The 26,505-nt window shown below is 38.3% G+C and overlaps 1 protein-coding gene across 15 annotated transcripts in view; it reads right to left on the minus strand.

The window, feature by feature from the left end:
* Positions 1 to 26,505, minus strand: part of TNRC6B (trinucleotide repeat containing adaptor 6B) — a 118,075-nt gene that overhangs the window by 28,074 nt on the left and 63,496 nt on the right. For 12 of the 15 annotated variants that reach the window (XM_053941990.1, XM_053941993.1, XM_053941989.1 and 9 more), the window contains 4 exons: positions 11,880 to 11,967; positions 7,983 to 8,004; positions 6,162 to 6,506; positions 522 to 2,849 (listed from right to left, as the gene is read on the minus strand). In XM_053941990.1, the coding sequence (XP_053797965.1) occupies positions 522 to 2,849; positions 6,162 to 6,506; positions 7,983 to 8,004; positions 11,880 to 11,967 (2,783 nt within the window). Of the gene's footprint in view, positions 1 to 521; positions 2,850 to 6,161; positions 6,507 to 7,982; positions 8,005 to 11,879; positions 11,968 to 14,405; positions 14,564 to 17,769; positions 17,859 to 26,505 lie in introns of those variants that run through there. The other 3 variants (XM_053941999.1, XM_053942000.1, XM_053941997.1) reach the window with 3 other exon arrangements.

A 26,505-nucleotide genomic window follows, 5' to 3' on the forward strand; every position in this document is an offset into this window, starting at 1 on the left:
GGAAATGGCCTCAAGTTGCACCAGGGCAGGTTTCAAATGGATATTAGGAAAAACTTTTCACCAAAAGGATTGTCCAGTACTGGAACAGGCTGCCCAGGAAAGTGGTTGAGCCACCATCCCTGGAGATATTTATAAGACCTGCAGATTTTGCACTGAAGAACATGGTTTAGTCATGGACTGAGCAGTGCTGAGCTTATTAAGTTTATGGCTGGACTCAGTCTTAAAGGTTTTTGATTCTGAAATTCAACCTGCTTTTCAGAGCTCAAATTAAATATGCAGATTTGTCAGCTAACAAACATTTCTTTTCCTGGCAAGGTGACCAGTATTCAGATCACAGTTATTGAAGCATAACAAGCTGACAGATTCAAATTTTAAAGACACTTTAAATACAGAACCAAATATTCAAATAAGTATTTGGTTTTCTTTATAGAATAAAACTATCAAGAATTGGTGGCTACAATTATGCATTAAGATTACAATCAAATATAGAAGATTGCTAAAGAAAGGGACAAGACTAGTACCTGATGCTTGTGATTTGCTAGTCATTGGAGTAGGCAGGCTCTGCTCCCGTGGGGCCTGTCCTCCTTGAGAGTTCTTGTCCCATAGATTCACATTCTTGTAGTTATAACTGCTAGGATCTCCCCATGCTGAAGTGCCGTCATCAATATCCATTTTTCGACTGATTGACTGTGGAGAAGGTTCTTCCCAGCCACTAGGCTCCTCCTCTTTGGGGGCAGCTGGCTGTGGTCCGTTGTTCCAGTTTGGGTTTGGAGGCCGCCCATTACTTGGAGTTTGGGGCGGTGGACCCCAGGAACCAGAAGACTCCTGCTGTTGCTGCTGGTGCTGCTGCTGCTGCTTGTTCCAGGAGTTGGGCTGTCGACCCGTCTCATTCCATGTTGAAGTTCTTTTACAATCGTCCCATCCACCCTTTGAAGCAGAGCTTGTATTTGCACCATTACCCCAAGTTCCAATCTCATTCTGCCCACCTTCACCCCAACCAGACACTGGCTTGTTTCCTGCACTTTCCCAGTTACTGTTTTTTGTTTGGTCAACTTCCTCTCCCCAACCGTTCTTTCCAGAAGACCATCCTTGATTACTTTGCCGTCCACCCCACCCCTGATCCTTACTAGAGCTGTCATTCCAAGAGGAAGATGATTTTTCTTCTTGCCTTCCTCCTCCCCAGTTAGAAGAATTGGAGTTCTTATAGTCATTCCATCCTCCAGTATTTTTGGGGTCCTTCCACTCCGTTGGGGTTGAGAGCTCACCCCATCCAGACTTGTTTTGATTGCTTTGGCTGGGTACATCGCCCCAGCCCCCTGAGTTCTTTGTCTGTGTGGCAGAGCTCTCCCACCCCTCAGTTCCTTTATCAGACTTCCCCTCGGGTCGTGGCATCTCTTCAACATCCCACACGGTATCTTGCTTAATTTGAGTCTGGCCCCAGCCGGTGTTTGAAAGCACTCGGGGGTCCAAGTCAGTCCTGCTCAGCAAAGTCTGCAGGACTGCCTGGCAATCAGGATGCGTAGGCCTGTATGATCGGCGTCCAGAATTGTGACTGTCACTACTTCCTGCTTTGTGGTTGCTTCCAGTGCTTTGACCTCCAACCTCACTTCCTGCAGAGCTGGAAGATCTTCCCCAACAGGGAGCCTGGGAATTGCCTTGGTTTTCAGGAAGAGGGTGGCCTTTTTGATTGTCCCATGCTCCAGTGCTAGAATTTGGTTGGTTTGGACCACTCCACTCTCCAATCTTCAGTTCATCAGACCCAGACAGCTGTTTCCATTCTCCCTGAGAGACCCCAGATGTTAATTTGTTCCCTTCACCCCATTTGCTTTCATTTGTATGCTGAGGGCCAAAGTTCCAAGACCCACCACCCGTAGACCGGTTATTGTTATCCCAAGAATCACTTCTTGACCCATTAGGTTTTTGAAGAGAAGCTCCTTTCCAGGACTCCTCTCTATCCTTTCCATTGTTCCCATGGTTTCCAGAATTGCTCTGCCCAGAGACTGTTTCAGTTCCAGAAGACCCCCTAGCTGTACCCCAAGATCCAACACTCCCAGTCTTTCTTTCTCCAGTGCTTTGAGAAGGGGTGTCAGTGCTCCTGGAAGGGTTCCCCAAGCCCATTTCAAAGGGCATTCCCTTATTCTCCATAGGGTTTGGTGAACTTAAGTTCAAGGAGTTAGTGTTTCCATTTTTTGGTCCGTCAGTGTTATGAATTTGAGCCTGTTCTCTGCCAGAGACAAAGTTAACACCCGCATTTTCCATCTTTGACTGCTGTTCCCTAGAGGTCTGACCTACTGTGCTAATCTGTGCATTGGAGCTACCACTATCAGATTCCAGAGTTCCTTTCCTAGAATTGCCCTCTTGAACCAGTGCTGGCCAAGCAGACGGGTTGCTATTTGGGTTAAAGTTGCTGAAACCAGAACCGGGACTGATTCTGTCTTGTCCACTCAAGTTCCTCCAATTACCTAGTCCATTGTTACTCTCGGCAGCAGGGTTGGAAGATTGAACAGATTTAGCCTTGGGATCAGATTTCCAGGCCCCAAGATTACATTCGTTTCCAGCGCTTCCAGACTGGCACTGGCTTCCTTTTCCTTTGTTACTAGTGGTGCTTCCTGGCAGAGCATTCTTCTCCAAGCCAGGGTTCGAGGCACTGTTGTTATCGGTGGTGTTTTCGGAAGAAGACTCAGCATCTTTGCTGGCAATACAAGGCCACTCTTCCATGTCAGACCCGTCTACAATCACCTTGTCCCAGATGTGAGTTGGGTTGGCGTTGGTGCCGCTGTTGGAGGAGGCTCCAGGACCCCAAGTGGAATTTGCATAATTTGAAGCAGCAGCACCTCCAATTGCTGAATCTAAAAGAAAAAAAACCCAACAAAACACCCAAAAACGTCATTAGCAATCCATATTGTTTACAAGCATAAAACATCAGATTTTTGACATCAGTTATCCCACTTATTTTGCAGAGCATAAACTCCATAGTAACAGCTGCAGCAGTATTCGTAAGTGAATATATACTGTTACTACCAGTACCAGCTCATATGACAGCTTCCATGAAAATAAGGCAAACAGCTTAAAAAACTGGGTAACTCCCCTCCCAGACTCATTTCCTATGTTATATATTCCAAAGTAAAGACCACAGTTTCTGGTTGCCAATACTTTCAAGAGAAGATAAGATCAGCTTTCAGTGCCTGTCTTAGGCTTCCAGTTCATTAGCTTAAACAATGAACATCCAATGAATGCCTTCCGGATTCCCCTTCACTGAGGGCCAGTGAGGATCCAGACTTTACAGCAATGGTTAAAACTCCCTTGTAAGCTTTGAATATTGATGAACAGTAGTTTGTCTTCAACCACTAAGTCCCACCCACCAAGATCCAAAAGATCAAGCAGTTCCCAAGTACATTCTGTTCCTTCTGTTGCTTTAACCTCAAATGCAAACTGAACAATAGCAAGGAAGTATGACTCCACTGATATTTTTATCCGTCTATCTTTTTAGCACAGAGCAACCCTTTTTTTTTTCATTCCAATTAAAAAACTTTCTGATTACACAGATCACAGGAAGAACTTAAAGAGGACAGACACAAGACAAGCTCAAAAGACTGCAAGGTTGCAAGGTTTTGAACTTAGAAATGGTTCAGCCAATGAATGGTGCATAGGCAGCTCTGAACTTAGCAAGACCTTCCAATCAGTGACTTTTAACAGAACATTTAATTTCTGTGAAGACGTTCTAGAAGTATTAAGACTGGAGTGCTTGCTCACATATAGCATGCTAAGACACAATTTAATGGATTGTTTTATGAAACCAGCCTTCCCTTGCTGTTTTTGACAGTGGCAATAATCATAAATATTGAAATTTAAACCTTTTTGTCCAAAACTGCCCTGTATGTCCTGAATTATCATTGGTATTGGAAGAATTACATAGAACACCCATCATCTCCCCATCAATACTCCTGCATTGGTATGAGACAATAGTATACTTGGTGTCATCTTTCAGGACACTAGTTTTTGCCAGAAGGATTTCAAGCCTGGTAGAAAAAGGTTGATGTGAAGAAGGACTATGTGTTGACTTTTAATATTAAGTCCTCACCAACACCACCTATGACCATCTGGTGAATATAAAAATGTGAGCAAGTAGGTAGGTTGCATGATCTTCCCCAATGGGAAACCTGCTTTTGTTTTCTTTCACGTAGCATGAATTTAACCACAATATCAGTGCATACATGCTCGACCAAATTGGGTCAAAACTGAAGTTCAGTTTGTCAACAGCCAGATGTGAGGTGGGATAAACGATGTACGAGGCAGATAACACTGCACTTTTATAAGCACTTTGATGGAGCACCTGAGACAGTCCCAATGTCTCTCTTGTTCACCTGCTCATTCCCACTCCTCTGGCACACCTACACTCTTCACATGCTAGCATCTATGTTCTCACTGATATTCAGTTGGGTCAATGGGTAAAAGTCATCCAGACTGAAATCAGCTTTAAAAACCAACCTGATTTAATTTTAATGCAAGTCAGATCCCCAGTCCAGTTAGCTTGTTATGGTGCAGAAAATGGATGGGCTGAGGCAGGTCTCAAGGACCCTTATCTGGCACTCCTGATTTTCATCACGATAATGCAACTAACCACTGGCTAATACAGCCACGTAACCTCTTAGTTGTTAATGCACCATTAAATGAAGTGTAAAAATATGAGAATGTGCAAGACCAAATTTTAACCTCAGAAAAATAAATATTAAGTGTCAAATAAATACATACAACTTAAAGAGCCTCTCAAAATACTTCAAAATGGTCCTCATATAGTACATCCAACAGCAAAAAAATGTTGCTCATGAGAAGTTTTGAAAACTTTTAGAATGCTTCACTAACACAAACTTTCCTTAGTCAGTCTACTACAATAACTGTGAAGGCATGCCAGTACTAGGATTTTATATAGAAACCATATACTTCAGTGCATGCTTTGTTTCAGGTGTTTTACCAAAATAAGTTATCTCCAAGACTTCTGTTTTTGCCATTGTAGTTTGACGTTCACCTTCTCCTTTATTACACAGCAATTATCAAAGACAAGATAAATACTCTGTCAAACAGGGATTTGCTACAAATGAATTCAAGTAGCGAAGCCATAAAACAAATGGAATTATTAATTTTCCTATAATCCTATTTAATAAGGGCAGCCATCCCACCTAGCTCACTTCATTCTGTAGAAGTCACCTCTGTTTTTAATTCCAAACCACAGAGACCTAAAAAAAGTTTGATTTCTACAATGGTAAAAAAATCATGATCCCATTGATCTTCATGATTTTCAAAGAAAATAACAATACCAGTATGTCTGAATTTTCTTTTTGACTTTCAAGTATTTAATATTTTACCACTGTTAGCATTAAATTTAATATTTTAACATTGTCTTATTGTTAGAATTGAAGCTGTCCTTGACAGCTGACAGGTTACCTAAGTCCTTCTTTAAAAGGCAGATATTTTGAGTGGAATTTTGTTTGTTTTACTATTATAATTAAAGAAGAAACATTACAGCTACTGCAATTCACCAAGGGTCTAAAAAATTCAGGAGCAGCTATAACTTCCCCATGCTCACCAAACAACCCTAAAATCAATTTATCTTCTGGAATACAAAATGAACGGAAAAGTAAGAACAGTCACCATTTGTACAAAAATGCTTATCTAAGTACAAAAAATAAGATTACTACCTAAAAACAGAAGTGAGGAACAATAGGTCATCTTTCTGTTTCATCCAGACAAGACGTGACAGACACCTGCCCTTTGCAGACCTGGCATCTATATGTCTGTTTTACGAGATGATACAAAAATGTGACAAGACAGGAAATTCACGTCAAAGAAATCTGAAGAGCCATTAGGAACTACTCAGTGACAACCATAAAATGCTGTTTATTTATGCCTTGTGTTTACCTTGCTGCAGAACATTTCAGCAACCAATTAAAACCAAAATATAGTTGAAAAAAAATTAAATCTCTTGTTCCATCTAGTAGTAAAAATGATATCCATTGCTGCCAACAGAAGCCTGTACACTGAAACGGTAGAAGCTCCCCAAAAGCAACCTGGGTTTTATTATATAATGACAGGCTTACAATTTCAGCCATCCCTTTTCTGCCATGCACCAACACCTTCCTTTAATATTATTTATTATCACTTGCCTGTTGCAGTCCCACTGTCGCTCTGCAGCAGTGCTCCTGTCACTGGTTGTGCGTTGTTTGGGTTTGCTCCTGGTGCTGCTGGGGAGGGAGGCCCTGCTCCACCCCCAAGGAGCATGCAGGATGGCGGAGGGGGCTGCCCACGTTTCAGTAACACTTTGTGGTCCTGCTGGCAACGGAATCGCGGCGGCACCTCCCGAGGCATGTAGCGGGCGGCGCTTGGCGGTTGTCCGTTCGGCACTGCCACCCTTTTGGCATTGTTGCCACCATTGACTGGTGGCGATGGAGAGTTGCCAATTGGGCTGGCAGCCACTGGTTGGCTTAAACTTGGTTTCGTCACTTCGGGCACTGAAAAACAGGAAGGACGAAAATCAGAAGTTTTTCCACTTAAACCTGTGCTAGCTACAAGAACTCATTGTGACTCTTTGCTTATATTACTTTATCTCTGAAATACTGTGCAGCTTCCACCTTCTCAACAACCAAAAACAATTTAAAGAAGCAGGAATAAGCAGTAGCAGCAGACCTTTTGCTTCCATGTGCAACTCTGTAGTCTAGGGTGAAACTCTACATTCAGCAATTTTGCTCTAAGTCCAAAATTTCTTGCAAATGTAAAGTTGGCTAAGAATATATCCTAGAGAGTGACTAATTTTAAAATATTAGTCAAATATAACTGCCTCCACCTTCCTGATCTACAACTGTTTTCTGGATTGTTATATATCATCATCTTCATGGGAAATCTGAAATCAGAACCCAAGTTTTCACCAGTTTACTAAGCTACACAGCCACTGCCTAAACAAACAAAAAGATGGGAAATAACCTGCCTCCTTTTGGATTCAGAGGTAACAAATCTGAGTTGTCTGTGCTGCTCTTCAGCAAGGCAGTAATAGCTGACTCTCACCCAAAAGATAGTCCTACACAGAGCAACTGTATTTGGCTCACTTAAGGTTACCCTGCTGGTCACCAGGTGCCTCTATAAGCAAAGACAAGCTGCTCCTGAGGACTATTTATGTACTGGAGAAGAAAACCACAAATCCTTGAGGAGCTGACACCACCACAAAATCTGCTTAAGAGACTCTAGAAAAACTAAGCACAATTAGTAAAACTTTTACAAATGTGAGATCAACACAAGTGAGTCTCTCTTTGGCAGCATGAATGCATTATTCTCCACATTTTATTTTTTAAAGGGTTTTCCTATTTCTCTAGATAGGCTTCATTGCCCAAACCCCAAAAAGTTCTTGTTAGCCATAAAATCAAGTTACTGTTTTAGTGTTTTTCTTTCACTTTTCTTTCACAATTTCCCCACAAAATTTATCATAAAACTGATACACAAAGCAAGATTAAATATATTTTTGCAACAGCTAAATGATTTAGTCCAACTTTCAAGATGCTCACTCATCAGTCCTGTCCTCTCTACTGGACTTTTCTGTGGCTGAATTTAAGTTCCCAAACCCAAGTAATTTTCATTTATTTTGGTACCTCACTATAAGCAGTACTTCTGCTGTCTTTCATTCCCTTCATAAAGGTGGTGTCAGTCTTGGTTATTTGTCTAAAACAGTTGTAAAACAGAGAACTGAGTATTTCAGCTAACCTATCTCATCCACAATCCTCAATCTTCCTTGAAGTATTTTGATGCTAACAACACATCTGCAGAATAGTTGTAGTTTCTCCATTTTAATCACCTCAACTTATTTCTTCTGAATACTCATATTCAGTGTTTCATCTTTACTCATATGTCCCCATCCTTTTCTAACAGTTTTGGTAAAGATCTGAATCAAGATCTGGCTCAAGTCAATAAAAGTACTCCTTAGGATCAAAGATTCTTACCTTTGGTTTTTTGATCTGTGACCTGCAAATTAAGAGCAAGAATGTAAATACAGTTTTAAGCAGTGCAAAACAAACATTGAACATGTTGTGCTAAATCACAACCTTAATATATTAAAAGAACGGAATTTGCTGTTGAATGAAAACAACCAGCTGATGAACTAGAAAAGTCTAAATAGTATTCCTAGTTATATATACACATATATATCCAAGGTTTTCAAAAGTACTACAATTGCTGTAGTAACTCTGCCTGATGCAAAAAGTCCCTGGTGGAAACAATCATACTTCACTTGTGGTTTTAAGTACTCAATCCTCCTCATCTCAAACATGGGCTTCCAAAGCACAAATAAACACATGCTATAGCATTACAGTTCTCTCAGATTTTGGAGATTAAGTATTTCAGTTAAAGTGTAACAAAACCTTCCTTCTGTTGAGAGTATCCTTACAGTAGACTGTTGGGGCCTGAAGCCACCACAGCATTCTGTCTCTCTGCCATCTTCCCATTTCATCTTTCCCAGAACATCTCTTCCAAGGAGAAGTAATTCTAAACCTTAGTGGATTCATTTCCACACAAAGAGTACCAGCAACACCTATAAAGTAAATCTACTGAAAGCAACAAGAAGTCAATGACTGAAATGAGCATTCACGCTGGCCAACATACTCAATATGGGTTTGTATTTGTACCTGTATCCTACATTGTTTCAGCATAGCAGATTTCAAGCTACAGTCGTGACAAACACATCACTGGTATATTCTCTGGAATAGTGTGTATTGTAGCATTTTTTGAACCTGTCCATCGTGAGTTCCACTACACAATAATGAAAGAAATCTAAAGATCATCATGTGTCAGGTTCTATGACACCTATTCTTAAAAGAAATTGCTGAACTAGTCCATATTTCTGGAAAGCACACAGCAACAGTATAGAATAATGAAAGCACAAGTAAAAAGCAGCTTATTGTTGCAACTAACCAAGCCAGAACTCCTTTGTACGGTAAAGAATAAAAAGACAAACTGCATTAAATTGCTGTGGCATCATTTACTTTGGAAAGATGAAAATTGCAATATGCAAAGTGGAACATTCACTAAAATACAAAATCTTAAGCATTGTAACCTCACAGACATACAGTATCCCAAAGCCTCAAAGACAATAAAAATGTATCCGTACCAAAACCATGTCTGTACCAAGCCACACATCAATTTTCAACTTCACTTACGGTAAGTCCTGTATGGATCAAATTACATCATTTTCGATAACAGTTAAAATTTCTGTTACACACTTAATTGACCCTGATGCTTGGCTACTAAAGGAAAGGGGGAAAAATATTAATTAACACAATCTGGAAATGCTGATAAGTTTACTACAGTCAACAGTAGACACATTTAGTAAATTAGTAACTTGTCCACTTGGATAAAAAAAATTTGGATAAAAGGATTTTACTGAATCCTTGAAAAATTCTACATGATAAACACAAATTACTCTAGACAAAAAAAAAAAAACAACCAAAGAAAAAAAAAAAAAAAAAAAACCAAAAACAAACAAAAAAAAAACCAAAACAAAAAAAAAAAAACAAAACAAAAGAAAAAAACCACCACCACCAAAAAACCTTCTGCCTATAATGTCTCTTTCTCCTAGTCAAAATGATCTGGTTTTGTGATTGCTTTTGTCTAAAATTCGAAAGTTGAAAAAAATGTGACAATATCGCATATTTACAGCTGTCATCTCTCTGTGGGCAACCTGTGAGCATCAGCAGGGCAGGAGAAGCTATAGTGAATGGGTAGCTGGAATAAATCTCAGCCTACTGACAAGCTACCAAACAGCCCCCTGGACACCAACAGGTATATTTAAGCTTGAACTTGCTTGTATAACTTTCCTTAACGTGATTTTAATTTTATTTTTTAAGTTTCAGACAATCCAGACAGAACAATTGTTTCATGTTAAACAAACTTAGTTTGAAAATGGTACCCTGAAATCATTGCTGCTTATTTGGTGAACACCTCCACAGTCAGTAAGAATCAACACACTCATTTATGTTTTGTCCATTTGGCTGCCTACTTTGCTATTCTTAGCTATCTCTAGCTATTACTGTCAAGTTTGCCTTCTAGGAGATTAAATGACTTAGTCTTTACCCTTCCTGAGAGCAGTACTGAACAACTTACTAGGTGAGAGACCACACAGGAAAGCTGGCAAATCTCTTGTATTCAAAGCACCAATTCCTCGGTAAACACAGCACTGTTATAAAGATGATCAGTACAGCCTTTTCAAGTTTCCTGTTTATCACTGAATACCAGCACATAAACCTCAAGTCTCTACTCTTTATTCATAAGGGTCTGCTCTTTCTGGTTTCTACATATGTTCTTTGAACTTGAACATTAAACTGCACCAACACCGAGGCAAAAAGACACTGGAGAGACCTTATCTGTAGCAACTCCTCTTTTGCACTGTTATTTGGGGATGTATCAACTGGATGAAGACAACTGATACACATTTATCTGCACCCAGTTAATTTGATAGACTCAAATTGGTGAAAAAGCCAGATTAAAAAAGCCAAGATTTAACTGAAGTTTGTGCTGTCTGTTCTCAGCAGAAACTCACAGAATGTATGAGTGAACACTGTGATCTTTCATCACCTGATCTGTTACCAAAGCAACTGAAAAACAGAGTACTGAAAGAAAGTAAAGCCTTTTGCTCTCAGTTTCACATAATCATTGATGTTGGAAGGAATAGCCTCTGGAAATCTAATCCACAGTTCCCACCCCTGTCCTCCACCTGGCCCCAAGAGACTTCCAAATCCGAAACAAAATCATCAAACCCGGATTGCAGAGGACCATGTGAAACTCAGTTTTGAATATCTAAAGACAAAGCCACCATAACCCCTCTGGGAAACCTGTTCCAGTGGTTGCCCAGCCACATAGACAAAAAAGGAATCTTTTTATGATTAGGCAGACTATTGATACGTACATAACGCCTTATGCTTTGCCACTGGGCACCGTGGAGAAGAGTCTGCCTCCATCTTTTTACTCCCTTCCACAAAGTATTAATATACATTGATGAGACCCCAAGCCTCCTCTCCTCCATGAGGAACAGTCATAACACTCCCAGCCTCTCCTCATTGTCAGATCCTCCAGTCCCTTAATCACCTAAAAGGCATTTTGCTGGACTTTGCTCCAGGGTGGTTGCACCTATCCTATACTGGGAAGCCTGAAAAGGATTTTACCAATAAAAAACATGGGTAACGCCCTAAGAGACTCAAGCTCATATGTTAATTCCTAGAACAACCTGCCAGATGTTTTTTGCAAAATATAGACCTTCTAGTACACCAAGTGTCAAACCCGTTTTCTGAGCAGAACCAATTTTTGGTGACTTACAAATTCTCCACAACTCAGACTTGAACTGGCAGACTTCAGCAAAAGTGCTATTAGCTACAGAAAATGTAAAATGCAAGTAATACTTAGCAAAAAACGTAAATGGGATCTTCAGTAGTAAGTTTTTAATATAAACTTCCTTAAGGATTTAGAAAAAAAAAAAAAAAGCATCTTCCTGCTCTAATAAATATTTACTCAGTTTTACTCTAAAAATTGAAAAAGCCCATCAGTACTTCAATCCACAAACACCTCAAACAAGTAGCAGTTGTGTAGAGAGAGATCCAAAGAAGCCATATTAAGTAACTTAAACACTTTGGATCAAAAAAATTTCTTTTATTTTACACAGCACTCTAAGGAGAAGAGATATCCAAGTTTAACACTTCAGTTCCAGCAAAATGATGCAAAAAAGTGTCTTTAAAGAAGCAACACTCTAAGCAATCAAATTTTAAGTCTAAATATAAACAATTTAACATCTTATTACTGCCAATACTGTTTATGTTTCAGCTGGATGAAAGAATTAAAATATCAAAACCCACCTTCTGAGCAGAGTCCTTCTTTTTCTTATCCTCTTTCTTCCTTTTCTTGTCTTCCATTAACTGTTCTTCCCTTTCTTGCTCCTTCTCTCTGCCAAAACATGAAAAACAATGGTCTGAATACAACCAAGTTGTATAAGAGCCATACATACTATAAATCTCTTCCCTGCAAGGAAGACAGTCAAGTTATCAGATTCCTCTTATCATACTTCATTTCTATCTGAGTGTTTCCGTTGAATTGTGATAAGAAAAGCACCTTTTAGCTCAGTATGGCCACAATCATGCCACGTGCTGCATAAAGGAAAATTCCTTTTTTCAGATCAGGTCTGTTATGGCAGTTCCCTACATAAATTAATCACATGCCTGATAGTAGAAAATATCTTCAAGATATTTTGGACAAAGTAGTCTTATAATTGGGTCATGCTATTATTTAACGAAGAGTCTCATGAATCTTTTCATATGGTAAAAACATAAAAAGGGAAGTTGTAATTTAATATAAGATAGTTTGGTCTGATACAACATTTATCTTCACAAGGGGAAGAGATTATTCTATTGCCTGTAGCTATGTCACTTGTAAGAGACTAGAAGTGTCATATCAAATCAAACCTATCATTTATTATACAAATCTCTAATTTAATTTCTAGGCTATTGTATCCACCCACAGAATTTTTGTGATGAAACTTGTAATATAAATTACTTTCCAGGGAATCTATTTTTTCCCACAAGAACATTCTTTCAAAAAAAGGAAAAAAGAAATACATGCAGCTGCTATTGTTGTCAAGCCATCATCTTGTTGCTATGTTCTGTATTAAATATGAAAGTACCATGGAATAGTTAATTTACTGCATACATACTACTGGCTGAGCTGTTTCTATGGTGAATCACATTTTTGTTAACCAGTTCTCTTCATCTCCTTAAAAAGAAATTTAAGGCCAAGTTTCCAGCTTACTTAGAGTAATTTCTTTTTATAGGGAAAGATTAAGACAAAGATCATTAATGTAAAAAGATGATTTAACAGCTGAGGAGTAGGATCAGAGACTCTACAAATGGGAACCAAGTAACAACTGTAATCCACAATCTTTAAGAAGAAAATTTTATAAAAACCAGAACAGTACTAGAAACAAAACCAGAGTTTATAATAGTACTGAACGAATTCTTGTATTTACACCTAAATTAAAGGACTTTTTTGACCAGTTTAAAAAAGAGTTGAGTTGGCTTTGCTGTCAAGTTGTATACACTCTTCTTTGAATTGCATCTCTACAGTAAAAGAAATAACCTTCTTTTCATTTTCACTAAATACTCTGAAGTCAGAGTGCAAAGAGACATTTACGCAACTGATTCCTACAAAAATATTTTGAGATGCTGTGTATTAATAGCTTCCTGATTAAGGACTTCAAGAACTCTCTAAATGACAAAGGTCCTATAGAGAGTAATAAATGTCTTGCTGGTTTCTTGAAGCTGGGCTCCCCTGCTTCATGGATGGATAAAATTGATAAGGGCAAGATGAGTCCTTAGTAACAACAAAGTCCTGAGGTTACCACCCAATACAATTACTACACTTTTTTCAGTGAAGGACTGGAGAGCTTGGTGTATTTTGCATTGTCTGTTGTAGCATTGAGACAGACTTTTTGATTTTCTTTGAGTCATAGATTGTGAGCAAGATGAAAAAGCCCTCCTGTGACACCCTCATCATTCAAAGTTGCTATGACTTCAAATTATGTTTACTACTTTTATCTTGTCAAGCTATGTATGCTTTTTGGGCTGCAGTGCAAGTTATAACTACACAATTTCCAAACAACTTTCTTGAAGCAGGCAAATGTTTAAAAAGAAGTTTAAAAAGAGATCTCTTAAAAGAGCTGCCGAAAAATGGTAGGATCAAAATACGAAATGACTTCCGTTAACTGCTTGGCACACAGGCAGCTTTCTACTTAAAAGCACTTTCCTTACTTTTGTGAGCAGATGAGAAGGGAATAGAAAAAAAAGAGAAAAGAGCCACATTCACAATCACAGCTGAAACTATGGCTTACAGTGACATGCAGCCCTAAAAGGATTCCAGGACAAAAGATCCATAGCCTGAAAGTAATCACCTGGTTATGGTCTACCTTTGTGATAAATTTAGGACATGGAGATTGCTATTGCTGCTGCCTTGTTTTTTGATCTATGTAGACTAAGGCTGCAGAGAAGCCCTGTTGTTTTGCATGACAACCTCCCCTTCTGCTCTTTTAGTAGAGATTTAATATTCCATTGGGTGCATCCTCAACAACCACAATACAGCAGCAACCAACACTTGGTTTACTTCATTTACCAAAACTTTATTTAGGCTTCAATTCATGTAAGCTCTACTAAGGTGGAAGGGACCTATCTGAACACTTGGGCTACATCACAGGTACGAGACCATAGAGCTCGTGACAAAGCGGTGAGCGAAACCTCAAGTACCTCAGAAGTACAAAGCTGAACAGATGCTACAGACACACTAACAATGTACAACTATGGTGAAAGTTCACTGAACTAGAAGGGTAAGTGTCTTACTGTTATTCTGGGTATCACAAGAGCTGTCTTCCCAATTCTACTCTTCGATGCATTTCACTAACATTTGTTTTATGATCAATGATTTTCCTCTTCAGCTGGATGCAAGATGCTTGTTGAATACAACTTGCAGTGTTAAATGTTCTCAGAAATTCAACATCAATCACCTCCTTGATTTATTCCAGAGATAATGCTGCCCATTAGCTTCTCATAGCCAAAAGACAGTTCTTCCTGGCCTGCTGAAAACTCAGGGGTCCATCATGTGCTTTCCAGTAAACAGCTGCTCACACTGAGGAGATCAACAAGGGGAGAAAACCCATGAACTCCAAGCAGAGTGAATTTAGAGTAATACAATGGGGTGTGGTTCCAGGTTTTGTTATGAGCACACTGTAATGGGAACACGGACACACCACAACCCTGAAGAGGAAGTCTGCTAAATAGCAATCAGCATCCAGCTTATTAATCTAGTTTTTTTTCAATAAAGCATGTGGTAACCTAATTGCACTTGAAGATCTCCCACAAAATCTTAGAATCAACATTACTGAAAAGTATTTTAAAAGCTTATTACAGATTTTAATTCCAAGTATTTAAAGTAAAGCAAATTAACAGCTTACAAATTATGAGAAATTGTAAGTTGTAATCCAAAATGTTATCTTAATTCTAAAAAAAACCCAAACCCAAACAAACCCAGTACTTGTGATCCATTACACCTTATCTATGTTCTTAAAACAACCTCTTCTGGCTAAGTCAAAAGAAATTATTTTAGAGAACAGAATTTTTTTACACTAGTTAACTAGAGACATAACAGAAAACAGTTGTGAAGTCCATATTATTAAAACATCCAATTCGGGGGGGGGGAAAAAGCAAAAACAGGCATTCAAGAAATGTGTTCTTCCTCAAAACAATTTACCTGTTTTGGAAATCGTTAATTTCCTGTAAAATTCTAATACTAGTTTCTCCAGAAAATTCTATTTTAGAGAGTTGTTCTGACAACACTGTGGGCTTAAGGCACAAGTAGAGGACAGAAGTCGCCTTCAAAGCTCTTGTCACGAACTGAACTGTGAGACGAGATGACGTGCAACATATTGCACACTATCTGCTGCCAACACACTTTGATAGGCAGAGATAAAGCGTCACACGGTATTAGTCTACACAAACCCCATAATCCTGTAAGGTCACCCTCAAACTAAAACTGCAGAAAAAAATGTAAGAAATGAAAATTCCTAGAATGACACATTAGTGCACACAGCTCCCAGTTCCTTTTGCAACACCCCAGGACAATGGTGTGAGAGTTTGGAAGTTCCTCACAGGTGAAGATGTGCACTACCAGTACTGTGAGTCTTCTGCCCTCCTCCTGACCTCACACTTTACCTCATTTCAGTACAGTCAACTTGAGTTAGCTACACTATGACACAGGAGTGCAGTAAACTTCTATAGGTGCTCCCTGTTCTCTGTGTTGTGATAAGCACAGGGCAATTTACAAACCTGCTTCCAAATTGTGAGCCAACTTGTGTATCTTCTTTCAGAACACTGGGATTCTGAAACCACACTTGCAGGACCAGAAGCACTTTTATATCTATATAGCTACCATGTCACCTGAAAAACTGTTAAATCTTCCCTCAAGATTTAGCATCAGTCACAACTAGCCAGAGCTAAAGGCCTTCACCATATGCAGAAAATGATTTGCATGCACAGACCACTGTCACTTAGAAGCAAAACTTGAGCTATGAATAACTCTTTCTTACAAGATAAGCCTCTAGTGATCCAAAATATCAAATATATTTCAAGTCTTTTGGAAACGGATGGAAAGACTCAAAACTTGATTAAACCAGAAATTTATCCAACAATAAGGTATCCAATAGTGGTCAAGATTTGAAGCAAAAGGATTTCAAGTGAACTCTAAGCACCTAGCTTCTCAACATTACTGAAAGTTTTCTCGGTATTGTGATAAGTTATACAGCCTGGATACCAGCAGAATTAGACATCACACACTGGTGTCTCAGATGTTAAAAGATGTTAAAAAACACCTTTTAACAAGCTCGAGTCCAGGTGCAACTTTCACAACAGAAGTTCCCCTCAATCCAAACAGGGACAAAATCTCTTAGAGGAAAGTAAAATGTCTTCAACAGTGCTATTTCACAAATACTTTGCTGCTGCCACTGGCAAGTGGTTTTCATTTTCTTCCACTTTATTTCTCTTCATCAAGCTCTCTCCTTGACCTTCACTTGTTTGGACCTTCTCTGGAACTTAGCTGAGCGAATGGGAAGCAAATTCAACTCACAATAATGCATTAAAAAGCATAAGATGATTAGGACAAAGGGTCATAAGCAGTGAAGAAAAGGCATACTACAAACTCCCAAGCGAGTTCTTTGAGGTGCAAGCTCTTCTTGCTGCAGCAATGAACACTGGCAGTCTACAGCTTGAAATACTCAAGATGGAGGAAAGCTTTTAAACCATATCAGGAAGCTGGATGTCAGAGACTAAAAGTGAAAATTAAATGCACCACAACTGGAGCATAGAAATCCTTACAATTTTACTTCACTTTCATTTAACATATCCCACTTAACAGGCGTGCTCCATTATTTCAGCAGCATGAGAAGAGTGTGGCATGTACAAACATGCAAGTGTGCTCCAGTGCATTTAAAGAGAACATCAAAAAGAAGCAAGATGTAACACAGCATGGAATAAATCCCAGGGCTGACAGACCCTACATTCCTAAAAGGTAAAATGACTTCCACTAGACTAAGCCATGTAAATAAAGAGTTATGATCTTGCTGATCAAAAGAGTCAAAATGGGATTAATACATTTTATTTTAAAAAAGTTAAAATACTCAACATCACAGCTTTCTTTGTTATTAGGCAGTGCATAGAGTAGACAGCCATACAAAATATGCTTACATGGGAGATAGCCATTTCAAAAGTCAGTCTTTAGGCTGAACTGACAAAACTGGAATATGAAATTACTTTAGGCCAAGTGATTTCTGATGTTTACAAGGAAAAACAACTGATCCTTCAGAATAGCATTCCTGAAGACCTAGGATAGAAAAACTTCAAAGAGGGGGGAAAAATTATTTGTTTGCTTGAAGTGAGACAGAAATTCACAGCATCATTGAAGAACTACAATACCGATGCAAGGGATAAACTGTGCAGTTCAAAATTGGCCATCTAGTAAAAGGATTCTTGCCCCACACTTTCTGAATGTAAGTGAAATGACAACAGCAGAACTCAGCCCTTCAGAGTATGAAATTAAGACTTTCATATTTGCAACATGTGTAAATAGTATATACACCATATGTAAGATAAAAGCCTGTCCTCTCTCTCTCCCAAGGAAAGCTGTGGATTTTATACAAACACAACATATACTCACCATGTATTAAATAAAAAGACTTTAGAAAGGGTGTTTTTAGAAGAGCTCTAAAGCAGCATTTTCAAAAGATTATTCCTTTTCAGGAGTAAGCTGCTTTTTCTTCTCTTTGGCCAAAAACCAAAACAGCGTCAGAGCAAGAAAGCTGCATACTTGAAACAGCGCATCTGGCCCAAGCGATACGCCTTTATCACAACACAACATCAGCAACTGGACTGCTGGAGAGAAGAACCAACTTTACAACATCAACAACCTGTCAGCTGGAAGTACACTTTTCTAAAGGAATGCTCTGTACCAACTGTTATTACAATTGTTAACAGAGTTAAATTAAATATTTGTGGTGTGTTCCATATATATATATATATATATATATATATACACACCTATGCCCAATGATCTATTGAGAGACTGAGCATAAAGGGCTCTTTACTTTAAAGAACTGGATGGTATAAGCCCTACAGTACAACAACAAACGCTCACAGAAATGGAGGTTTTTTTCTCAACTCTTCAGCAAGTGAAGGGGCAAGAGTATCATCTGAAGAGGGAGAGGGCCAATTTCAATTCTAAGAGTCACCTGTTCATAAGAAAACCTTGAAATATGTTAAAAGGATAAAAATTATTTTAAAAAATACAGAGTATTTTTTGCTTGTACTCCTTTAAGCAGAATTACTCTTTCCAGCTGTACAATTTCTATCTATCAAAAAATTGACTTCCAGATACAATCTAAAGTTCCTAAATGTTAGCCAATTGATAAAAAGGAAAGCTTTATGAGAATGGAGAACTACAGCCAAAATTCTAGAATGTAAGACCTGAGCACATTTTCTCCCCTACTTCAGGCTTCAAACGCTTTGGAGCTCTTGCAGATCTGTAATTATTATTTCATAGCATGCGCAATCATGCACATCAAAGACACAGGTAAAGTGTGTTTAGACAACTGTGAAATGTGGTAAAATTAGCCCCAGAGTGGCAAAACATGAGGTCAGAAATTTGCCTGTAATTAAGATGTCCTGTAATGTATCCTATCAGGACATCCCTTTGGCAAGACACAGTTCCGTTCAGGACTTTAAGGTTTTATGTGATTATCAAAAAGTCTTCCTTTCCTCTAAAACTACTCATACATGTAGAAAGCTGCATTAACTATAAGTGTTTGCCAAGAAGAATACCTGTGTCATTCTGACAGCCGCAAGAAACACCATGGGCCAGTAAAAGGATAATGGCTACCAAAATAAAATCAAGAAAGAACCTGTGCCTGCTACAGGGACACGAGTCAGTTATTTCACAGGGAAGAGAGAGCTGGCAATCCTCAAGATCAGTGTCTTCCCTCTATGAGAACCAAAACTGGACACATTATGTTAAAGAGGGACTTAAAGTGTTGAATCCCTTCTCCTGACCCACTGGCTATATTTTTGCTAATACAGCACAGCACATGGCTGGTTTCTTAATAGCAAGGACACCCTGCTGATTCACATTCTACTTTTTCTCTCTCAGGACCTTCAGGTGTTGTTTCTGCAGAGCTACTGTCTAGTCAGTGGATGTCTAGCCTGTGCTATATAGCAGGGGGCTCTTTTGACACAAGTGTAGTACTTTCCATTTACAATTGTTAAATTTCAAGAGGTTTGTCAGGCCCTTTTCTCCAGCCTACTGTGTTCCCCCTGAATGGCAACCTTAATCTCCAGAGGAGCCAACCACTCAGCCTCATTTGATATCACCTGCAAAGGTGCTGAGGGTTTGTTCCATCCCAACAAACCACATCATTAATACAGATGTTGAACATGACCAGCACCAGACTGACCAGCTGCCAGTGCACTTTGCACTGCTGACCATAACCAGCTCTGTGTCACTGACTGGCAATGCAGCTCTGGAATACTTCCTCCAAAAAATGTATTAGAGTAGAACAAAAACATAGTTCCGTACTTAGTGGTCCAGCGAGCAGGAAACTAATAACTGACACATCCTCTGCAGGACTGCAGCAAGTAGCTAAACGAGCTACCCTCCACTCCAGGTCTGTACCAGGACACCACTGCATTCAGCAGCCCAGATCAATTCCACAAGTGAAGCTCAAACCTCTACTGGCAGCTTTGCCAATGTCTTACTGGGGCTTTGAACGGGTTACAAACTGGGACACAAGTATTATTGCCACCTTAACAGGCCATTCTTGTAGGTATGCACAAGAAGTACTATTAAAAGAATACTTACTATTAATATAACTGCAGTTAAAAAGGAAATGCTGACTCCTGACTACAGCATAAATCTGATTTTTAACAGAAGAACTCTGTACTTTCTTAGATTACAAACTTCTGTCTTAAGTGCCAAGAAAAGAATTCTTTTTCAACACTAAAAAAGTCGCAGGAAATGTATCTATTTCCCATGGTAACTATGCCACAGTGCACACAACAATTATGACACTTGTTTTAATGTCAAAATGTGACATTTCAGAAAAAAATACTGAATAAGTATAATACAATTTAATCAAATGAAACCTTTTCTGCCAGAGCATCATTTGTGGCACCAGCAGAGGCTGTACAGACAGTAAAAAAACTGGATTACATAGAACCTTTAACAAGTAGTAATATTTATTTTAAACTTTGACATTTATATATATTTGTGGTTTTCCGTCAAAAAAAGCCCAGGACCTAAAAGCCATCCTGGTAAAGATAGAGACTATCTACAGATACTGGACAGAATCATAGGGGAAGGTAAAAGATAAAGAAAACATAGACAACATTATTACAGTGTTACTTGCTACACTTTTTAACATGCTTGAAAATACTGGAGGCTTTCTTAACGTTCATGATATGGCACTTCAGAAAGCACTTCAGATCAAGAAAAAAATTAAAATATAAATATCAGTGAAGCAGTTTCTATTTAGTGACTGTTATATTATTGGGGAAAAATCCCTCACCAAACCAAGCCCAGACACAGTCATACTGCTTACAGGCAGCTTCTGCTGAATGGTGAAATGCTTGAATTCTACCTGCATGGGCATAGTATAAGGATACCCTCGCAGTTGCATAGTGGTATAATTTACATTTCATTTTGGAAAGGATCTGATTGTTTACTTTTATTCAGTTTCCAAAGAAACACTCTAAATTCATATGCTATAAAACCCAAAACACTTTATGCAAGTTAATAGTGTGACAAGTATATTACATACCTCCAGATCTGTGTAATATTATAAAATTTTCCACATGCAGTGCTTCAGGGCACTGTAGTAATGAAAATAACATTTATCAAACTCTAAGTAATTATTTTCATTATACTAAATCAAAATACTAAAGGTAGAATGTAGTTAATTTTATCAGTGTGAAGTTAAGAACAAGGCTTTCCACACTAAGTTATTATTCATTGGTTGTGGGTCAAGGTGGAAGAACCAGCAAGTTAAGGTTGTTTTTTAAAATGTATTAGAAGTTCAAACAACTCTGTACAGCTTGCTCAGATTTTCTTGGCAAAGGTATTAAGGTTTGTATTTTCCACTCCATTTATTACCTGAGGTAATATTTATTTTTAACAGGTAAGAAAATTCGTTCAGTTACTTGCTGCAAATATTCAGTTACAAACTTTTAGGACTGTCATGATCCTTATCAGGAAGTCTAAGTTAAAGGCAGAAGCATGTAACATATTTTGCAGGTCTGGAAAATGGTATATAAATATATATATATATATATAACCAAATTACTCTATCTTGAAATAAATCTACCTAAATATATGTTCAGCATATTCAGTTGAAGCCAGGCAGGTAAATTCTTGACATTCCATTATTACGAGGCATGCTCCATAAATTAAGGCTTATAACAAGGGTTATATAAAGCATGGGGATTTTAATAACTGCTGTTCTTGAAGACTACAAAAACCATTGTTTATTCTCAGTAGGGACAAACACTGTTCTTCTTCATCCTTAGGCCAGCTGAGCTGAGAGCTGAAGCAGGACTAAAGACAAGTAAAAAGCCCCCGGAACAAGCTGTCCAGCCAGACTGCAATAAAGCAGGACAAAGATCCACGTGCTTTCAATTTGAATCCAACATACTGCACAAGCATAAACTGGCACTTACATTCAGCTATGCCTCACACTTCACTGGGCAAGCTGTTCACCTTGCTGAAGTACTTCAAATAAAAGTTTTGATGCCCCTTGTTCTAAACCACATCTATGTGTTTTGTGCAACAAGTAAAATGCAGATATAGCACCGTGTATTAAATTAAAAACTTAAACTCTGTATTTGCATGTGTGGAGCATGGCAAATAACTATTTAATGTTATTGTGCCTTATATAATTAGGCAAATGCCTAGCTGGCTCAGTCTTAAAACAGATGTATACTTCTCAAAAGTTCCTCACTATCTTGTAATTTTAATGACAGTACGTAATCATAACCTTCCTCTGTCAGTTGAGGAGAAAACCTCACAAGTGACTGAGATTTATATTATTATGCAATACTCAAATACAAGATGCTACAAGAGCTGACTATCAATCTTGACAATCACAAAGCTCAAATACAGACAAGATTCAGTCTGAAGAAAGAACTTGTTTACCAGCTGAGTACCATGGATTAGTGAGCTCTTAGAATGCAATAAAGATTATATGCAGTCCTTTCACAGTGCAGTTGCAGTTAAGCTCGGTGCATACTGAACTCAAACGAGAGACATCTGTAACAGGCAAAATCCAGTCTGGTCTGTGACTAGGTAACACATGCTCAGGCTCTCTGGGTGACTCTGAAATGCAACTGTTACATCCACTCCCTTCTCACCCTCTGCCCCTTGTTAATGATCTATTCCCTTAAGAAATACTTACTATGTTTAGCAGGTCAGCAAAGTTGTGTATGCTTGTTTACTTTTTACCTTTTTTCCCTTAGAATGGACTTGGGGGAAGAAAGGATGGCATTTAATAACACATGCTGCAAAACAGAGCTTTCCCAGGATATATTACAAAACAAGAGACTGCATGACCTGCTCAAGGTTACAGAATGACTCCATTGCTCACTCTGAATTCAAAACTGGTATCCTTCTGACTCCTCCTGCATTTTCACTAATAAAATAATACCACTACTGAACACTTGCAGAGTTCCTTTCATCACAGGATGTCAAAGGCCTTTATAAATATTAATTAAGCATTGCAACAACACTAAGAAGTATGTAAAACTTAATTCCGCACATGAGTAAACCCAAGCAAAGAATAAATAACTATGTTCAAAGCCGCAGGACAAGTCAGCAGTATGGAGAGAAACAGCTCTTGCCATTAAGGAACACTCCATTAGAAACAAGGACATAATTAATGCCCCAAATGTGATGTGAAGAGCCCTTCATCACCAATACATTACTATAAAACCTGGTCATGTGCAATCCTGCAAAGACCACACTAAATTTCAGGCAGCATTCTCAGGAAGACATTAATTCTGTCTTTCTCCACACACAGCAAACAGTTCTCATGAGATTTTTTTAAAATTCTGTGTTTGTTTGGCAACTTTCCTTAGTGAAGATAAGTATGAGTGTGATATTCTTTGGTAAATTAAAATTACCCAGTAATATTGAGCTCAGACACAATTCAAATATGAAATCAGGCCTCATAAGTGCAAGTAAGCTACTTCTTAACATTCAATCACGTACTCCAGTAATTAAGGAAGCAAAATACCAGGTTTTTTTAAGAACTAAATATCCATTCTCTAAAGAAATAACCACAAGTCCAAAAGTACTGGTTTTACAAACTATAATGGAGTCATCACTTTAATGAGTACTCAGTGATCTTACAACTTGAGATACCATGTCCACATCTGACCTGCAATAAACGTGACTTTTGCAGTCATTTTGTCTTTCCAATGACTGTAGCTACCACAAGAAACCAATCTGTAACACTGAGTTTTATTGTGAAAGCTGACCGTACTAAAACATACTCAAGTTAATTGCTTCTATGTACTGCCACATTTGCAGACTTTAATGACAGAAGTGAAATTAGTTTTTATATTTCTTAAAATTGTTGTTAACCTACTGAAAAATCCCCAAGATGACTAGGTCTGAACTCCTGTTAAAAATGCACTTTAAATTCAGTTTAATTTTCATTACTCATTTTTCCCCTCAAAAAAGAGAATCTGACATTAATGTCAGCAAAAAATACTTTTGCTTTGGCGAAAGACTACTGTTTTTATATAAGACAAAACAAGTAGCACTAAAAATATTTGAACATTCACTTTGCAGTGAACTCTGTATGAGAAAAGGAGACTGTTGTTGCAATGTTAATAAAGGAGTTAAATGAAAAATGGTGTCACTCCAACAGCCCTTCAGTTTTTTCATGGGTTTGTTTTTTATTTAAATATTCTTAATAGTTCAACAACCAATTTTATTTTGCACCAAAAAAACCAAGATTCAGTGAAGGCTGACAAAGAGTTAGTTGGCTGAAAGGAAAACGGGTTTGTGTTTTGTGTTTTACATAACAAAGTATGTTTTTCATTTGGCTACTGAATCAATGCCTGGACATCGTGTTTTGGATTTTTTCACCCTTTTGAAAGGACATAATCTGGCAGCAGAAACTTAAGTCTCTGGGCAATAAAGGTGTGTATCACCCTTATAACTTTATCTCAAGTTCTCCTATAGCACAAGACCAATTCATTATTATATTTGGTACGCAGCTTTCATCACATAAAGCAATTTTTCCTACTCATTACATGGGACAACAGCTACTTTAAATAGTTTATGCTATCATTCAAGCATTATGCCTTCAACAGAGGACTGATGAAATTTAACAGTTTGGCTTCTATAAATGGTGTTCCACCCCCAACTAATTCTTCAAAACTCGACAGCCCAAAGTTGCTGAGTTTTCCTGAGTTAAACTAATCACCCAGTCCTCAACAAAAAAATCTTGAAGAGTCTAATCAATGCACTGCCACTTAGAAAGCCACTTCACAAAGCTGCTGATCCCTAGCTTTTATCTAGTAATGGATATCCCGTGCAAAATATCTAATTGTATTGCAGCATATTCTCACACTTTTATGAGTCACTCTAAGTCATGGAGGACTGCATGTATACAAAAAAAAGGAGTTACAACTATACTGTTACAGACCATGGTTGTAATAAGGTCGAGATTCCACTGCAGACTAAATAAGGTCAGGATTCCCCGTGCCAGTAGCAGAGATACAGTATTTACTGTATCAAGAAATCACTCTATTTTATAAAGCTACTATTCAATATTTTTTGTCCATAGGTAACCACAGGTGATAAACTACAGTCTGGTGAAACAGCAATGTTAAATTGCAAGCCAGGTGTTTCAGAGTGGGGAAAAAAAAAAGCTTAAATACATTTATCACTCTAGATGTGTAATTAAAATGCTGTTCTATCATACATCAACTTTGGCATGCATTTCAAGGTTTCTCTACAATATGAAAACGGATATAAACTTCCTCCTTCCCCACTTCTGTATGAAGATTTAAACACTGATAAATGTTACCTTGATAAATTAAATCACATAAACCATGTCCTTCAAATGGCTTTTAGAATCAGACGCACTGCACCATTCATAGGATGGAGCAATATCTGTAAGATGCACACGACACTGAAGTGAGTCATTCTGCTACCACACCATGCCCTCTTCTTGTTTGGGAGCTTGCACCTGCTCTTAAAAGGCTGACAGGCAGGCATCAGATCTCATTAGATCCTCTGTGAGGATGACAGACTGCACACCCTGCTCAAGAAAGTAGGTAAATCACAAGGGAATTAAAGTATTCTCTTTGCTGCATTTGCTACAGACTTTCTGAAGGCCAAAGCATGAGACTTACTCTTAAAACATGAGTGAATAAATGGAAGGTGGCACTTACTAAGAAATTTGATACACTCTCAAACACTGAAGAAAACTGAACTTTATTCTGGTGAATCAGCTTAAAATAAAAGAGATATGCTAGACTTGATAGCCACTTCTAAAGAATCAAGATCTCAGGGGCACTGAAAAATGACTGTGTTTGATGCTTAGGTTATATGGTAAGCACAGAGATTCTTTGCAGAGCCTGATGTGGAAGCATTTCATCCCCAGAGGCTGCTTCTCACCCTTCTTACTGCAATCAGCTGGCCCATCCTCTTCATTAGTCATTTTTCATTCAAAAATGAGATCAGTAAATTATTCAAAACATCACAACTCAGTACTCCATGTCATGACTCGTGCCTTATTAAGATGTAATCTGAAATTATTCATTGGCATGCAGAATGAAAACTAGAGAACTGTAAAGAAACTGTGTAGGAAACAGGAAAAATGAAAACAACACAGAAGTGCAAGATGTGACTTGTTTTGAACTGAAAGAAACTAAAAATCCTTCCTTCTGCAGCTACATAAGCAGCCAAAAAAATCAAGGCCATTCCAAACTCATCTCCTCATATAATCACTAGAGTTTTGAGGACAAAGATGTGATAATTTTGATCTGGAATTCTAAGAAAATGATTACCTGAGATTTCAGAATACCACAAAGAACCAAATACCCTCACCAAGGCATGCAGCGTCTACAAACACCACTTGCACTCTCAATACCTATAACTTTATTTTTGACTATCCTCAACTTCAAATTCATTACTCATATGCAATGCTGATCACTCTTCCCAGTTAACAGCATCACATCAAAGCTCTCTGTAATGTACTGGTTTGCTATTTGCACGGGATACTGTAAAAAACAGTGGAAAAGACACAGACCACCAAAACATAATGGTGAACATAAGTGGCATTACTATACACTTCCCCGAATTTCAAAGGCTTAAAATTGCTGCTGTGCTTTTGAA

The sequence above is a fragment of the Vidua chalybeata genome, chromosome 5 (assembly GCF_026979565.1).
Source record: "Vidua chalybeata isolate OUT-0048 chromosome 5, bVidCha1 merged haplotype, whole genome shotgun sequence".
Lineage (NCBI taxonomy): Eukaryota > Metazoa > Chordata > Aves > Passeriformes > Viduidae > Vidua > Vidua chalybeata.